Raw genomic sequence first — 17,214 nt, 5'->3', positions numbered from 1 at the left:
ACTAAATATTAAAGCAAAGCTTTCTATAATTAGGGTGTGTCTGTCTGGAAAGGATATCTTTTTCGTTAATTTGGGCATGTTAGAATTGTCCTCTTGATTTCAACCTTTGCATAGTGATACCTGTAGTAGTTGGTAGGATTTAGAAAGCGTAGCAACTCAATAATTGTTACTAGAATGTCCGTACTTCCATTTTAGACATGTTTATTTTTATATTTTTAACAACAATTTTTATATGATGTATTAATCCTATTGATCTTATTGTTAGAATACTGATTCCTATGGCAACAAAGTGTTATGTTATAAGCAAATTATTTCTATAATCAGTTCTAAAAATGTAAGTATTATCCTGTATTTAAGCATTTTTTCAAGAAATTTACTTATAATGTTTTGTCGACTTTTGTACATTTATATTCTGATAATTCAGCTCTTACACTCTACAAGTGTTAATGTTTGTTTGTTCTACCACTTCAGAGCTTCCCTTTTATGGATATTGTCATCCTTATGGTTCATCTGATTTTTGGAATACAGATTCCTAGAACAAGAAAGTTATAATGCTATTGGCGAATCATCTCTATAATCAAGTCCCAAAAATGTAAGAATGTCCTTAAACATTATCCTGTATATAGACAGTTATTCAACTAATTTACTTTCAATTTTGTTTTGACTATTAAACATTTATATTCCGATTATTCAGTTCTGAAACTCTACAAGTGTAAATGTACTTTTATCCTACTGTTAGAGCTTTACTTTTATGGATGTGGTTATCCTTGTATTATGAAAATTATGCAAACAACACAACTACTTATCTATAGCCTTCAAAGGGGGAGGGAGGGTGTGACACTTAAAGATACCAAAAGTAAAAGGAACTCAACTAAAAAATAGTTACAACACTAAAATTTGGCATGGCGGTTAATATTAAGAGGTATAGTGTGTAACTATGAAGAATTAAGTTAAGGTTAGATTTGCCCCGCAGGGTTAAATTAGGTTCTTGCAGGGTAAGAGTCGAACGCAGGTTAGGATATGGCCCTGTAGGGGCAATAAACCAGCAAAATACGAGATTATCCCTAAATCATTTCCAAGCTGGATGAATTTAAAAGTTAATTAATTTCTAGAAAGTACAAATTAATTTCTCTATGGAAAGGCAACATAAAGTAGAATTACAAAGAGCATAGCAAATATTGCAGTTTGCACTCGTTGCATCTTTATATATGATTTTTTTTTGTCTAATCGACTCAGCCTATTATAGTAAGAAAGCCCCCTTTTCTCCCATCTCTTTTGAAGAGATTTTCTTCCCCTCTTCCCTTTCTCTTTCCCAAAAGGTTGATGACGTCATAGGGTGTCGCACTTTTCAAAATGATACAAAAAAGGGACAAAATGGGATGTCTCAAATATATAAGATGGATGGATGGATAGATGGATGGATGGATTGGTTGATGGATGGATGAATAAATAGAATGATAGATAGAAAGATAGATTGATTGATAAATGGATAGATAGATAGATGTATGGATGGATGGATAGATAAAGTGATGGTAAGATGAAAAATGGATGGATGGTAGAATATAGATTGATGAATGGATGAAAAAGTAAATAGTATGATAGATGGATGGATGAACGATTTGATTAATTTATGTATTGATGGATGGATTGATAGATAAGTTTATGTTTTGGCTGGAGAGATAGATGGTTGGATAGATTTAAAGATGGATGGTAAGATAAATGCGTGAATTGATTGATAGATAGATAGCTAACCTGTATATGTGATTCATCGTCTATCCAATTAACCCTTGCCTCCATAAACTTCGGGATATTTATACAAATACTAAAAATATAAATAATCAATTTAAATTATTTTGTAATACAATCGACAATAAATTGATTTGATGTTTACCCCCAATATGATAATCAAAATTACCCTTTCAATAGATTACAATTATTGTTGGAACAATAAATCAGGAATTAATAAAGAATCCATTGTTTTTTTTGAGACAGTGGTTATAAAACTTTGGGTACCAATTAGAATTAAATTCCAATATCCCCACCCTCCCAGTAGTTTTTCTTAATAATTAAATTTTACTTTTTAAACTATCTTTAAATTTAAAATAGATTTGAATTACATATTAAATAATATTTAAAAATATTTAATTGAATAATTAATTAAGTAACTATTCAAAGAGATTAATTAATACTAGGGTTGGGCCGGATATCCGGCCATTTTCAATATCGGATACCGGATATTAAAACTATCCAGTTACATGATATCCGGCTGATTTTTGACGCCGGATATCCGGTTATCCGGCTGGATTTCCGGTAAATTGCCGGATATGGAACGTTGGCTAGATATCCGGCTGGAACCGGATATCCGGCATTATAAATAAGCCGGATATCAGGTATCCGGCCAAAAAAGTATCCGGCGCAACCCTAATTAATACTACAGAATACAGAATACAAATTCTATTCAATAAATTTCCTTATTAACCCTTACAGCTCGGGCCCCAATTCCCACCTTAATAGATCGGGGGGGGGGGGGGGGGTCATATTGACCCCCCCTCTATCTCGGCTCCTGTTACAGTTAGAGTTTCTGGTGGTTCATGTGTATTTTTAGAGAAAATTACTTTTTCTAGTCATAGCGGTCAGACCAATCCTTAGCCGCTTTTTAGCGGCAAGCCGCTAATTATTATAATAACCGTAGAGCAGCCAATTTTAAAGCTAGGATCACCAAATTTTAGGATGAACTTTTATTTTTTAAAACAAAAAAATTACTTTTTCTGACCATCGCTGAAAAACGGCAAATAACGGAAATCGCCATTTTCGGCGGTTACGGCGGTAAAACGGCGGTTGGCGGCGCCAATTAATATTTTTATCTGTTTCTGATCACAATAAAAGACTACATAACAAATTTGGTTGTTCTAGAGCTGTTTTGAAATTCGGCAGCTGGCAGCTTAATACAGCAAAATTACAGGTAGGAAATAGAAAATCGGTCAAGGAGTGGTCAAACGGTCATGACCTTACTACTCACGGAAGTTTATTATTGCTCAAGGATGTACCACAAATTTTTTTAGGTCTCTAGCTGTAATATTTAGAAGCCACTATATACATGATGTAAGTTTATAGTAATAGCCGAAAAAAAATCGGTCATAAAATCGGTCAGGAAGCGGTCAAACGGTCATAACATCACTATTCTCAGATGTTCATTAATATCCCAGTATTCATCAAAAAAAAATTTAGGTCTCTATCTTATACTCAAAAGTCATAATGAAGAAATTAAGATTTCTTTAGATTTTTTTCTAAATTTGGTGCCACCTAACCGACTTTGACCGGACACTACGACCGACACAGACCAGATATCCTTATAAGATCAACTCTTGCCGACGTGTAATTACTAAACTTAAAAAGTCATGAAGTCACAACTCTCAACATTTTATCCCCAAAAATTGAAAAAAATACTATAGATTACCCTCCTCTAACCTTTAAGACTTCTCATTTTACCACCTCCCCCCCTAAAAAAAGCTTGGACGTCCCTGTCTGTATCTTAGGGGCCACAGGACACCCACAAAGAAAATATCTTTAACAGCTTATAGTACCTAATAAAAATAACGTCATACAATTCAAATGTACAATCATAGGCCAGTACACATTGTAATCGACCAATGGAAAAATATTTTCTGACCTTTCATTGGTCAATTTCATCGTATGACGTCATTTTTAAGGCACCATAAGCCGATTCAAATATCCGCTTACCTTAGTAAAACCACTGGAAGAATGTAGAACCAGGATTTTCTAAAAAAAAAGATTAATTAAATTTTTTTGTGAACTCAATATTTTTTTGAAGCCATATCTACAATAGAAGTGACGAATCCCCCTCCCACCTTAAAATCAGCAAGGGACCAAAACTAAACATCCCTAAAAATTGTAGAACGATCGTTACTACTGTTTAAGATATTTTGGTGGATATAGAAGCAGATAGACAGACATCCTATTTATTAGGTATAAAGGATGGTAGACTTAGAAAATAATTATGAGACTATTGGGGTATATTTCTTCAAGTGTTTTGGAAAACAAAATAATAACTTAAAGCTTTTTGGACCATCGCCATCTAATTAATCTGACATACAACAATTGTGGAGTAGCTTCTCTACAAGAGTGTCTGAAGTAAAGTACATATTGAAAACATGTCAAACTTTTGTCATCCTTAAATTCTTTATACTGATAAATTGACTGCAAAAAGTTGGTGTTCAAACCAACCAAAATTTTCTAAATATTAGTTTGTATTCAGGAATAATAAATCTATGTATAACCCCTAAATTAGGATTAACAAATTAACCCTTGTGTATAAAAATCATTCGTTAAATTGTTTGAAAACTAATAGTTTATACTAACCAATCGAGATTGTATAAGGTCTCCTTGTTTTCGAGCCAACGAATTAGAGAATAAAATCAATTTTAAATCCAAAGTACTTTTGTATGTAAGTTAGTGATTGGTTTAAACTTTTGGATCATGGAAAGAAAACAAAGCTGAGGGTTTTGTCCTATTTTCACAGTAGCTTTTGATAGGTTATTTTATGTTAGGTTAGGTAATTAATATTGACTGCACCGCAGGGTTAGAGACTCATACAGGGGCTATAAATAACAGAAAAGCTATTGTGAAAATACGACAAAACCCGCTACTTCGTTTTCTTTTCTGATCCAAACTTTTTGATTTTAATTCAATTAAAAGCAACTTAAGAGAATGAAGAAAGTCATTTTGTGTTTTTTGGTTAAAATGAATTAACCTTTTTCTTTTCAAAACAAAATCTAACACTAGACATATAATAAATGAATTATCGGATAAGTAGATAAAAGATAAATCATAGATAGATAGATATTGTAGACAAAATAGATAGATAGGATAGACAATATATAGATATATCATGATGAAAAATTATAAAAACCTCTCAATAAAATTGAAAATATTTTTAAATTCAAATTTTCCTCTATAGCATAGTACATAGCTTGAATAAAAATCAGGGATCTTAAGGGATAAGACAATGGACAATAAATTTATATCATCCCTAATTAGAATAAACAAAATTATCCTATCTGTAGATTAAAGTTCGCAAAGTTTTTTTAGCCAACGAATAAGAGAACGTGTTAAAGAATAATTATAATTTATACTTTACTATCACATGGAGGAAGGAGACATTGGGCTATTTATTACACTTGTCCACAAAGTTTTATAATGACGTTTTCCTATTGGTTAACTTACCAACTTAGGTAACTTTCATTGAATATTGATTGGTTGGTTCATTTTGTTTTGTGTTCAAACGTTTCAACCACTAATTTTATGTAATTTTGTGTATAATGATTGGGGATATACATCAATTTATTGTCTTATCCCTTTAGATCCCTGTCTTTCATTGCTAGTAAAGCGGCCGTAATCTATCAACCAAATAATCATATGTAAACTTTAGGCTTTGGTAGCCCATAACTATTTGTTGCTATTGTCCTCTCTTTCCAAGTTAAATCAGACAAATGGATCGTTAATAGTATTTTCAAAAATAAAAAGCACTCTGCTGATTAAGTAAAGCTTTTATTTAAATTTTAAACTAAAGCATAGATTTCTTTTTATCATTTTAATTTCAGAAGTTTCAGGATTTAATCAAATTTTTATATCATAAACATCGTATTATCAAAATTATGTGAAATAAGAAGGGAAGAGCATGTAACTGGACAAAGAGTCTAAAAAATCAGCCATGTGACGTCATAAAAATGAGGGATTATCCATCTCTTTTTTAGGGGTCTTCACTTCCAATTCTCCTCTCAACTACCTTATTTTTATGGAGTCACATGTTTGATTTTTATGACACTTTGTCTAGTTACATCATTCGTTGGCTTAGAAACGTGTACAAACTTTTCATAACAGGTATTTTTGGAACCTGTTTATAGTGCCTGTAAAAAATGACTTCATACAATACAAATGACCAATGATAGGCCACTACACAGACAAAATTACAATTGGCAGGCCAGAATACATTTGAACAATGGTAGGCCACTATTACGTCATTTTATAGGCTCTATAAAAAGCTCCTTACTTTTGTTATCATAATTGGGAGTGTGCATAGTCAATTGTTTTATCCCTTAAGATCACGGTATATGATAAATAGTATGTTATATTATGAAAATAATTAGAACCATCGGACGGACAGTATCTTGATATAGAAAGGCTACTAAAAATATAAAAAATGGTTACCTTTTATGAGGAGGTAAATGTAGGGGGTAGCAGACTCCCAGAAATCTTTCTATGGAGATTGCAACAGTCATAAATATCGTCCCTGATAAACCTAAATTATAATATCATTATTAGAAGAGCGTTATATATCAGGAATCTTAATGGATAAGACAATGGTCGATAAATTTTGTTCCAAATAATTATACACAAAATTACCCCTTTTGTAGATTAGCGTTTAAACGTTTAGACACTCAACTTAATAACCAAAATCAACCAACAAATCAAAATTAATGGGAGTCTCCAAAGTTTTTAAGCAAACAAATAAGAAAACGTTATTATAAACATTATGAAGTCACATGGCTAATTTTTGTTACACTTTGTCAAGTTACCATTATTTATTGCTTTGCCACTAGAGGCTCGGGGTGAAGCTACTATTGTATGTAAAAGGTTAATAGGCTTTATTGAAAATGCGTCAGTTCAGACAACTTTTAGATTGTCGACAGAATTGAAAATATGAGTAAACAAAATACTTTTAGAATCAATGATAAATAGAAAAAATATTTTGAATAATGATAAATGTAAAATTGATATAAAAACATTGTTTTGTATTTTTAGCTGTGTTTGTTATTATTTTACAATGAATAAATTGTGTTTTATGATATAATGAAAACAACAATCGTAAACAAAAAGACAAAAAGGGAGCAAATTTAATATTAGATGAATACATTGCAAAAATAGCAGAGAATGGCCTAAAACTATCCCAGGGCTTATATTCAAAAATAAGATAGTATAAATCATTTTGGAATTATAAGAAGCCCCTTCAAAAACAGAGGATTCAGTTGGTTTAGTGGTTGGTGAGATCATAACGTACAAACAATATCATTAATATGAAACATGAAGAAGTTTATTAAAATAGTAGAACTATGTTTGTCTGTTCGTCTGAAGTTTAAGACCTTTCGAATTAATAATTGTTATCTACCGCATCGTATTATAGACAGCTTTTCGCGGATATTAAAATGAAAAACTATAAAATCAAAACCAGTTTTGGTGGCCCCGAGGGGTCGACGGCTGAGAACCGATTCTAATCAAGCGGATATTAATCGATTTGAAGCCATACTGAAAAGTTTTAGCTTCACTTTGAATTTTTGTACAGAAAGTACAGTCAATACATAAAATGGAGTTTATTATTTGGAGATTATTAAACCCAAAATAAACAAAAAATTGTGTCTACTTATAGCCATTATAACAAGAACAATTATATCCATAAGAAAATGTAGCACTGGAAAGTGTCATGTGTGACGTCATATAAAAATACGTCTAAAAAGGAGGGGTTATAGGAGAAGTGGGAACCTCTAAAGATATGGATTCAGACGTATTTTTATGACGTCATACATGACACTTTCCAGCACTAAAAGTTAGATAATTATTATGCAGTAAAATATAAAAAAAAACATTCAAAAAAGTAACTTGTATTTGAAGTAACTATAAAATGAGGTTTAGGCATTAAAAAGTGAATTTGGAAGGTACTTTCAATGAACAGATTTTAAGCAATTAATTTTATGGTTTTACAAAAAAATAAATATGAACATATGAACAAACAGACACAGCCTAAAGTATAAAGAATCTACAATACTCTTAATATATGATGTATGACTATTTGTTTATGTATTACGCTTATATTGTATAAGTGTAGTTGGTTAGTTACGCTTTTATTACTTTTAACAAACCAACAGAAAAAGGAATCTTAATATCATTTATCTTTATTTTAACTTTAATCTTTCTATTATGTGTCTTCTCATAACTTTAAATTGTTCAAATCAGAGCTGCGACTAAGTCACAAATATAAACCCTTAAAAATCTTTTGAAAAGAGGGATTGTCATATTATTGTCTGGTTTAGACTTCAAGCGATTTTTTAAATTGTAAAATAGCCGAGGTTGAAATTTTCTGTTTTTAGTACAAGGTTATTTAATCTAATTGAATAATAATTTCACGCAACTGCTATAATAGAAGTAGGTACTTCTGTTAAATGATCTAAGTAAATAAAACAGATTACTAGGTTTTATATATTACGCTAAAAAGTATTTTTGTAATAATGAAGGAATATACTATTCTAACAATACCAATGGGATAAGACAATGGCCTATAAATAAATGTACATCCCCTCCAAAAAACAACAAAATTACCTCTTATGTAGATTACAACTAGTGATTAAAACGTTTGGACACTCAACTTAATAAAGCAACCAATCAAAATTCACTTTAGTCCTTAAAGTTGTCAAGCAAACGAATAAAAAAACGTTATTATAAAACTTTGGGGACTAGTGTAATAAACAGCCCATTGTCCCCTCCCTCCCTGTTTAACAATACCAATGGGAAAACAAGGCTATTACATGCCATAATATAATCAACTAGAGATTCATAGATAAATATTTATTATTAGATAGATAGATAGATAGATGTATTTTTAGAAGAGAAGCTTTTCTATAGATTATTTAAGGTAATTTATGACGTCATGTTTTTTTTTAACGTGTACTAATAGATATAAAATACGTGGATATATTGACAAGAGAAAAATTGTCGTCAATTGTGGTTGCTAATATGGACATTACTTTTTGGTCAGTTCACTCATTAAGTAGGAGAGGAGGGGACGTGGTAAAGGGGATTGATGGGGTCTCGTTATAGTAGCCAGCTTTAAGTTTCACCTAAATAGAGTACATGATCTGTTGTAAGATCCAAGTAATAATAAATCCATTGTTTATATGAACTTAATTGACCTTGTTTTTTTTCTTGAGAAGATGAAAGACTGTTTATTACATTAGTCCCCAAAGTTTTAAAATAACGTTTTATTTTTCGTTGGTGACTTTTGATTGGTTGATTCATAAAGTGTCAAACGTTTCAATCACTAATTTTAATCTACAGAAGGGTTAATTTTGTGTAACATCATTGGGGATGTACATCAATTTATCGGCTATTGTCTTATCCTTTTAGATTCCTGAGAAAGAATCATAAACATTGATGATGTAATGGGAATAGACCTCACAAGGGAGTTGTTAGCTCACGAGAAGCAGGGAATAGGGAAAATATTTCAGAAAAATGTAATTATTAAACCAATTGTGTTCTTCATTTTAGGGAAGCTTGACATAGATTACTGGATGGTTTTAGGCTATATTTTCTTTGGCTTTCTTAGGCTTTGATAAAACAGCTTAAAACCACCCTAAGACCTAAATCTTGACATAAAATAGCCTAAAACCCCTCTAAAAGATTACCTAAATTGAAGAACTCAAATAAAAAACTTACTACTTTATAATTATCATGGAATTTTTTATGATATACATAGATTAATTTTGTTAAAGTTTCTTCCATCCGTGTACAATAATATAATGTAAAGATCCTATAATTTATTATTAAAAGCAAATTTTTTCTAGAATTAGTGTTGGTTCGACCGTCCGCCCGTACGTAAAGGATTGCTCTCATTGTTAATTAAAACATGTATTAAATGCTAATCGAATGAAGATTCCCGTATATGTTATGTATAATTTTAAAAACGTACCAACTTTAAAACCATAGCCTAAAATCCATGTGTATTTTAAGAATCATATTCACCTTTTTCTTTGGGAATAATGATTTCTAAAATAATTAGGCATACACTACAAGCATTCAATAATTAATGTTTGTTTGTCTGACCATCTGAGCTTTAATTGGATGTTTATTTTGTTGTTATCTTTTGTTGTCAAATGTTTTGCTTATATCAAGCTAACAAAAATGTTGATAATGATAGAAAAGCAAAAATTATTAAAGAATATTTATTTATCGCTTTGTATTATAAACAGCTTTCAGCAGGTATATAAAATGTACAATTACATGTACATGCCTTCGGCATATCGAGACTAAAAAAACTGGTTATAATCGTAAAATCATACATTTTTATATTCGTAAAACACTAGATATAAAACGATGCTATACAGAATATTTAAGAAATTAATATCATGTTACCAGTCAAAGATAAAATTTTCTTTTTAAATAACAATTTTATCAAGCTAATTAAGACCAAAAAATCATAACATAGAGTTGTAGAGTAGCTTCGCTACTAAAAATGGTAGTACTTACCTATATTAAGGAACGGATAAATCAGGTAGGGGAATGTTAAAGTGTAAAATAGAGTTGTAGAGTAGCTTCGCTACTAAACATTGTCGTACTTACCTATATTTAGGAACGGATAAATCAGGTAGGGGAATGTTAAAGTGTAAAATCTGTAACAAAAAAATCTTTTATTTTTAAATGAATTTTTTTGTAATACCTTTTTATCTTTTACAATTTTTAAAACTTACTATTTGTTACTTTGTAGTTCTTATTCATTTTAAATGTTTCTAGCTTTAAATAGCTGCGCTACTAATGAACATAAATGACCTTGGTGCACAACAAAACTTGCTGAAAACAAAAATCAGCAATTTAATAAAGAAAATTTACTTAAAATTGTTTTTACTGCATTAAATTTAACCGTATTATTTTGTAAAGAAAGCAATACAAGGTCAATTTTTAACAAAAGTATCGAACTGATAACAATCAAATTTAAAAAGAAGTGTTATAACAAGAAAACAGCTACGCTCCAAAAATTTGATATTTTGACACTTGATAAAAGCATAGCTTCTCTTTAATTAGAGTATGTCCATACGCTCGTCTGCATCCTAACATAAAATAAGGGTTTGCTCTTCTTTTTTCATTCAAGCTATTATTATATTATCTACTAATGCTGCTAACTATTTGTTTTTTATTGGATGCTGTGAGTATTGGTGCAAAAAATATGACGTAACAAAAAAATTAGCCAATGAGAGGCGGTTATTGACCAATGGTAAAATTTATAGTGGACTCTCATTGGCTAATTTTTTTTGTTACGTCATATTTTTTGCACCAATACTCACAGCATCTTTTTATTGTATTGACAAAGCAGTGTTGAATAAAAGATTTCCTTGTGTTTTGTTGTTCGAATCCCATCATACTGTAGTTGATCCCTCCAAATATGATGTAAATCGTGTCGAAACATGCTGAAATATATAGATTATTAGATATTAAAGTAAAACACTAGAGGGGGAATGGGTTTAATCACAGTGTGTCTGCTTCCCAAAGACCTTGTGCTGGCTTTCAATTGGGTCGTTGAAAATTAATAAATAGCATTGGGAATATTAACACAGCCAAGTCGCTACAAAAGAGCAGAAAGCAATTTGCTAGCAGATGAAAAAGGTCCTTAGAAAAGAGGGGCAGATAGTTGTCTGGTTATACATCTATACTATAAATGTATTGGTTAGATAAGTAGAAAGATGGTTAGATAAATAGATAGATCGAAACATGCTGAAATATATAGATGTTTATACAAATAGATGAAAGGACTGATAGATTGATAGATAAAATTAATGTAAAATGTTGTCTTAAAGAGGTATGGACTATTAGTTATATATTAATATTTATATAGATAGATAGTTACACAAATAAATAGCTATATTTAGGCAAATAATGACATGTATGAAAATAGATAGATCTTATATATAATTGAAGTATGATGGATGTATTTAAAATTTTCAGGGTCTAAAAATATCTAAGTACAATCTAATTTTCATCCCTTTGTACATCAATTTAATTCTTAAATTGAATTGAGTCAAAACATTTTTATAAGTATGTTATATAAAGGGTGTGTGGGGGTTATTTTACAGTACATTTAAATCAAAAGAAACAATTGATAAAATGTTCATTATTATAGATTTTCTAAATAAATAAAGAATGATGGATAGATTCACAATTTTCCAAGTCTAAAAATATCTAAGTACAATCTAATTTTCATCCCTTTGTACATCAATTTGATTCTTAAATTAAATTGAGTCAAAACATTTTTATAAGTATATTTTATATAAGGGTGTTTGGGGGTTATTTTACAGTACAAAGAATTAAATTAAAGTGGAACAATATCTTAAATCGGTTTGAATTATGTAATTTTTGCCTGTGATAAGACAATGGACATTAAATTGACATAATATTAATCACCAAACCCTTTTGTAGAAAAAGTCATTGGTGAAAAAGTTTTTACACTGAACGCCTGTATTCCAATAAAGATGAAGATTAAGTTCCCAGAGTTTTTAAGTCAATGAATGAGAAAACGGTTTTTAAAAAACTTTGAGTACCAGTAATAAAAGGCCCAGATTTTCCTTTAGTATGGTTTCCAGTTTTTTTTATCACTCAATAGAAAACTTTAGCAATGAGAAATAAAAATAAAAAATACAAACATTTCAAGCATTATTAATCAAATTATAGAATATATTTCTATATCACTGGACATATATTTAGTTAGAGAGAGAGGGGACAATGGGCTGTTTATTACACTAGCCCCTAAAGTTTTACAATTGTGTTTTCTTATTTGTTGGCTTAACAACTTTGGGGACTTTTAATGAATTTTGATTGATTGATTTATCAAGTTGAGTGTCCAAACGTTTCAACTACTAATTGTAATCTACAGAAGGGGTAATTTTGTATATTTGGGATGTACATTAATTTATCGGCCACTGTCTTATCCATTTAGATCCCTGGGACCTATATTTAAGTTCATTTGACATCTGACAGTTTTAAAAAGGGTTACTGCTTTTACTAGCTCAATCTATATTGGGGATGGAAATAAACTCTGAAGATTAATTTTAAGTACAAAAAAGAATAATAACAATTTTAATATGAGCCAGGGAGAGAGGAGGCCTTGAATTGTAAATTACACTGGTATCCAAAGTTTTATGATCAGGTTATCTTATTCGTTAGGTACCTTTCTTGAATTGTGATTGGTTCGTTTCAAACTATACTAATGTCAAAACCAATAATTTTGATCTACAGAAGTGGTAATTTGTTTATAATAATTGGAAATGGACAAATAAACCAGCTATTGAAAAATTTGAATGCCTATAGAGTCCAAATCCAACTTATACGTTGAAAAAGAAACGTCCAATCCTACCATTGAGCTGTGGCATGTATTCCCTTGACCTATAACAGTTTGGCTGATTTTTGTTAAATAAAAAAAAGCATTCTCTGGAGTAGTTTTTTGTTTTTGTTTTGTGAAGTATAGCTCTATACCGCCGCGTTATTTTGAGATTCAACTTTTTTCTTTCTAAAATTTGTCGTTCTCCAGCCTATATGTACGGGGTTGAAATGTCTCTATGCAGTTTTTCAATTTACTAGGGATCTTAAGGGATAAGACAATAAACAATAAATTATGTAACCCACCAGTTATATTAAACAAAATAGCCCCCCGTATAGATTAAAATTATTGTAAGAATAGTTTGGATCATGTTAGTTATAAATGTCTATTATAAATCCAAAAGTTTTTCAGCCAATGAACTTTGGGAGTCAGTATAATTTACAGTGTAATGTCCCCTCCCTCCCTGCAATTTACATAGTAACTGAAGTCAGTTTTTAATTAAATCACAAAGGGAAAAGTAGGCTGCGGGTAAAATCCGTAAAGGTGTGTGTTTTTAGGCTTAAAAATAGTAGTAGAACGATAATATTCAATAAATATGTGTTTTTATTATTAAAAGATCTATAGACAATTTAAAAAAAAAATTTAACATAACTTTTTATCGTTCTACTACTGTTTTTAACTTTTACCCGGATTTTACCCGCAACCTACTTTTCCCTTTGTGGTTTGCTATTTTCAATTATAAAAACTTCTAAAGTTTCAAAGAATTCTTACCTAGGTAAATTTTTTATATCTAAAAGATGACCTAATATCATAATCATTACTTTAAAAAGATACCGTTTATGTTTTTAAATTTAGGTTAATTTACCCATAGTTTTAAAATATCATTAAAGGTATCTGAGATATTAAAAGAAAATAGTTAGGGTATTAGTGACATCACCTCTTAAGGGGCCTTATTTTTACAGTAGCATATCTCCTATTTCTAGCACTTGCGGGGGCTCTTACCCTGCTGGGCAAATTGCCTCACCCTGAGGGCAATTACCTAATCTAACCTAAAATAACTCATCAAAAGCTACTGTGAAAATAGGGACTAAACCCATTAGTTTAAATAACAGAAATGATTTTTTTTACCAAATTACTAAAATAAGATGCTTAAATAATAAAAAGGATTATCTATTTAAATTTAAATATTGGATTTGATTTGTACTGTAATTTAATAAATTTAGAGATTAAATACTGATCGAAAAAGGCTTATGTATGTATTATGTATACATTTACTACATTTTCATGGATCTTAAGGGATAAGACAATAGACGGTAAATTGATGTACATTTCCAATGATGATAAACAAAATTACCCCTCCTGTATATCAAAATTGTTTGTTGAAAAGTTTGAAACGATCGAATCAAAATTCAATGAAAATAAAAAAAGGTTTTAAGATAATGTGATTATAAAACGTTGGGTACCAGTGTAAATTTCCAGTGCAATGTCCCCTCCCTCCCTGATTATAGAGTAGATGTACTGTGTGGGGTAACAATTGCATAATCGTATCATATGTATATGAACTTTCAGGAATTTAATTATTTTCCCCAGGGATGTTAAGGGATAAGACAATGGACAATAAATTGATAGAGAACACCAATTATTATAAACATAATTACATTTTCTGTAGATTAAAACCATCCGCGGAAGAGTTTTCACACAGTCAAATCAAGATTTATTAAAAGTAACTTTTAAAAGTTTTTAAAAGACAATGAATGAGAATAGTTATTTCTCGCATCGTATTATATCCAGTTTTCTACGAATATAAAAATGTACAATTATAAGATTAAAACCTCGGCACCTCGGAGCTAAAAAAAACTGGTTTTAATCTCATGATCGTACATTTTTATATTCGTAGAAAACAGGATATAATACGATGCTAGATATAGTTTTTTCGTATGGATGAGAACCGGTTCTAATCCACCGGATTAGAATCGGTTTCGAATGAATACGAGAAAATAGATTAATAAATGGGGATCTGTATAATTTACAGTCCAATGTCGCTCCCCACGTTTTGTGAAGGAGGAAGGGTAAATTATTTAGTTACCAAAGAGGGAATTTAACACAAAACAAGTTTCAGGGAAGATCACTCTTACGTGGTTATTCATTTTCAGCTGCACATATGAATTTTATAAGAGATTTGGGGGAAGGGCTTATTTTTCATTTTGATGATTTATAAATTTTTATAGTTATGTATGATCCTCTAATCCTTGTGGAGTTTTAATTGACATTTTAATGGCTTGTTTGGACATATGATACTTTGCCATTTACTCTTGTTTTTATGCCTAGACTAAACTTTACAAAATAACTATACTACGCGTAATGCCTTGTACTTTCATTTAAAGAAATATGGGTGCTATCACATAAAGTAAGGAAGGGATTTTTTTTATATAGGGTATCTGTAATCAACAAGCGCCGATATATATGTTAAATTGAAGTGCTATGATATTGAAAATTATCTCAATAGTTATGCATAGTTCAGGCCCACAGAATGTGATTCTGACAAATAATTCTAAGTGAAAATTTCCTCTCAGCCCTCTTCCCTTATTTCCTTCTTCTTAACCACTTCCCTTCGGCTACATCAAACAAACAAGTTTAAAGTTTAAAAACAAAATATTTAATTTTCGATAATTTCAAATGAAATTAATTGGCTGAATCAAAACCCCTCAAAGGTCTACCTATGTTAATATGAGATGAACTTTTGTGAGGGATGGGGGGGGGGGGGGCTCGTAAAAATCCTTATCAGATATAATATTTTCAGTAATATCCACTGACTCTTTAGGCTATACTCTTTCACCCAAATTTACACCCAACCCTGCAAGTAAATGCAATCTAAAGATGAGAATTAAGAGCAATAATCATGGTTGTGGGGAATATGGTGGGTCCACGCATGAGGTGCATGATCAAATATCTCATGATTTATCGTTCTTAATTACTGACTACTTTTATACAGTGGGAGGCGTAGTGAAACAAATTAGTTGGGGGGGAAAAGACCAATTCAACGGTGTGCGGTCATTTCCGCATATTATCACATAAGCATATTGATTTATCAATACACAAAAGCAAATTAAATTAGAAGTTGTATACAGTAGTGAGTGTAATGGATCTAAAGGGATAAGACAATGGCTGATAAATTAATATACATCCCCGATGATGATACTTAGAATAACCCCTTATGTAGATTAAAATTTGTGGTTAAAAAGTGTGAACACTCAACCTATTGATGCAACCAATTCAAATTGACTCAATCCCCAAAATTGTTAAGCTAATAAATAAGAAAACGTTATTTAAAACTTTGGGGACTATTGTCATTGCCCACTCTTTCTCTGCTGTACAAAGTTTATACTGTGTTAACAAGGACAAAAGGGATGAAAAGTAGAAAATGTTTTTTTTCATGAAATAAAAGAAATATATTTTTTTCATTAAATAAAAAAAAATAATTTTGTATCATGTATATCAAAATATTGTAGATCCTAAATAAATTTAGCTGAGTAATTTACCACATCGTATTATAGACATCTTTCCGTGGATAATAAGTGAAAACAAGGTTCCAAATGCCTGAGCTAACAAAACTGGTGCTAATATTATGATATTTACTTACTACTCATTTAAAATTTCTGTAATATTTATAGTAATAGAGTAGCCCCGCTACTCTAAATTTTTTTGTTTTATACCAACTAAGAACTAACGGCAAATTTTCAGATATTTAAATTAATTCTTTTTTTAAAGAATTAATTAATGATTATTAAAATCTCAAAAGCTTTTTTTCTAAGTTTGTTTCAAAAATTAATTTAAATACTATGAAGAAAAAAATACTTTATGGATGTACTTAATAGCTTAATGTACTTTTCTTCAATTTATACATGGAAACGTTTTATGGGGGCGTTGTTCAAAAAAGTGGTTTAAACACCACCAATAATTAAAATTTAAACAAAAATAAAAATCTGTATATTAATGTATTTTATATACATAGATATATTTAAATCTTTTATTACAAGCGACTTTAGATAAAGTATCAATTA

The 17,214-nt window shown here is 30.4% G+C and overlaps 1 protein-coding gene across 1 annotated transcript in view; it reads right to left on the bottom strand.

Moving 5' to 3' along the window:
- Positions 1–17,214, bottom strand: part of LOC145314979 (FMRFamide receptor-like) — a 112,618-nt gene that overhangs the window by 50,728 nt on the left and 44,676 nt on the right. Inside the window, exons 5-9 of the mRNA XM_080155051.1 lie at positions 11,176–11,249; positions 10,408–10,459; positions 6,229–6,319; positions 3,742–3,780; positions 1,753–1,822 (exon numbers count right to left, since the gene is read on the bottom strand). Coding sequence (XP_080011177.1) covers positions 1,753–1,822; positions 3,742–3,780; positions 6,229–6,319; positions 10,408–10,459; positions 11,176–11,249 — 326 coding nt within the window. The remainder of the gene's footprint in view (positions 1–1,752; positions 1,823–3,741; positions 3,781–6,228; positions 6,320–10,407; positions 10,460–11,175; positions 11,250–17,214) is intronic.

Source organism: Acartia tonsa, chromosome 3 (genome assembly GCF_053477335.1).
Source record: "Acartia tonsa isolate MP-2025a chromosome 3, ASM5347733v1, whole genome shotgun sequence".
NCBI classification, from domain to species: Eukaryota; Metazoa; Arthropoda; class Copepoda; order Calanoida; family Acartiidae; genus Acartia; species Acartia tonsa.
Note: the sequence above shows the minus strand (reverse complement) of the source record. Positions and strands in the feature narration are given on the sequence as shown.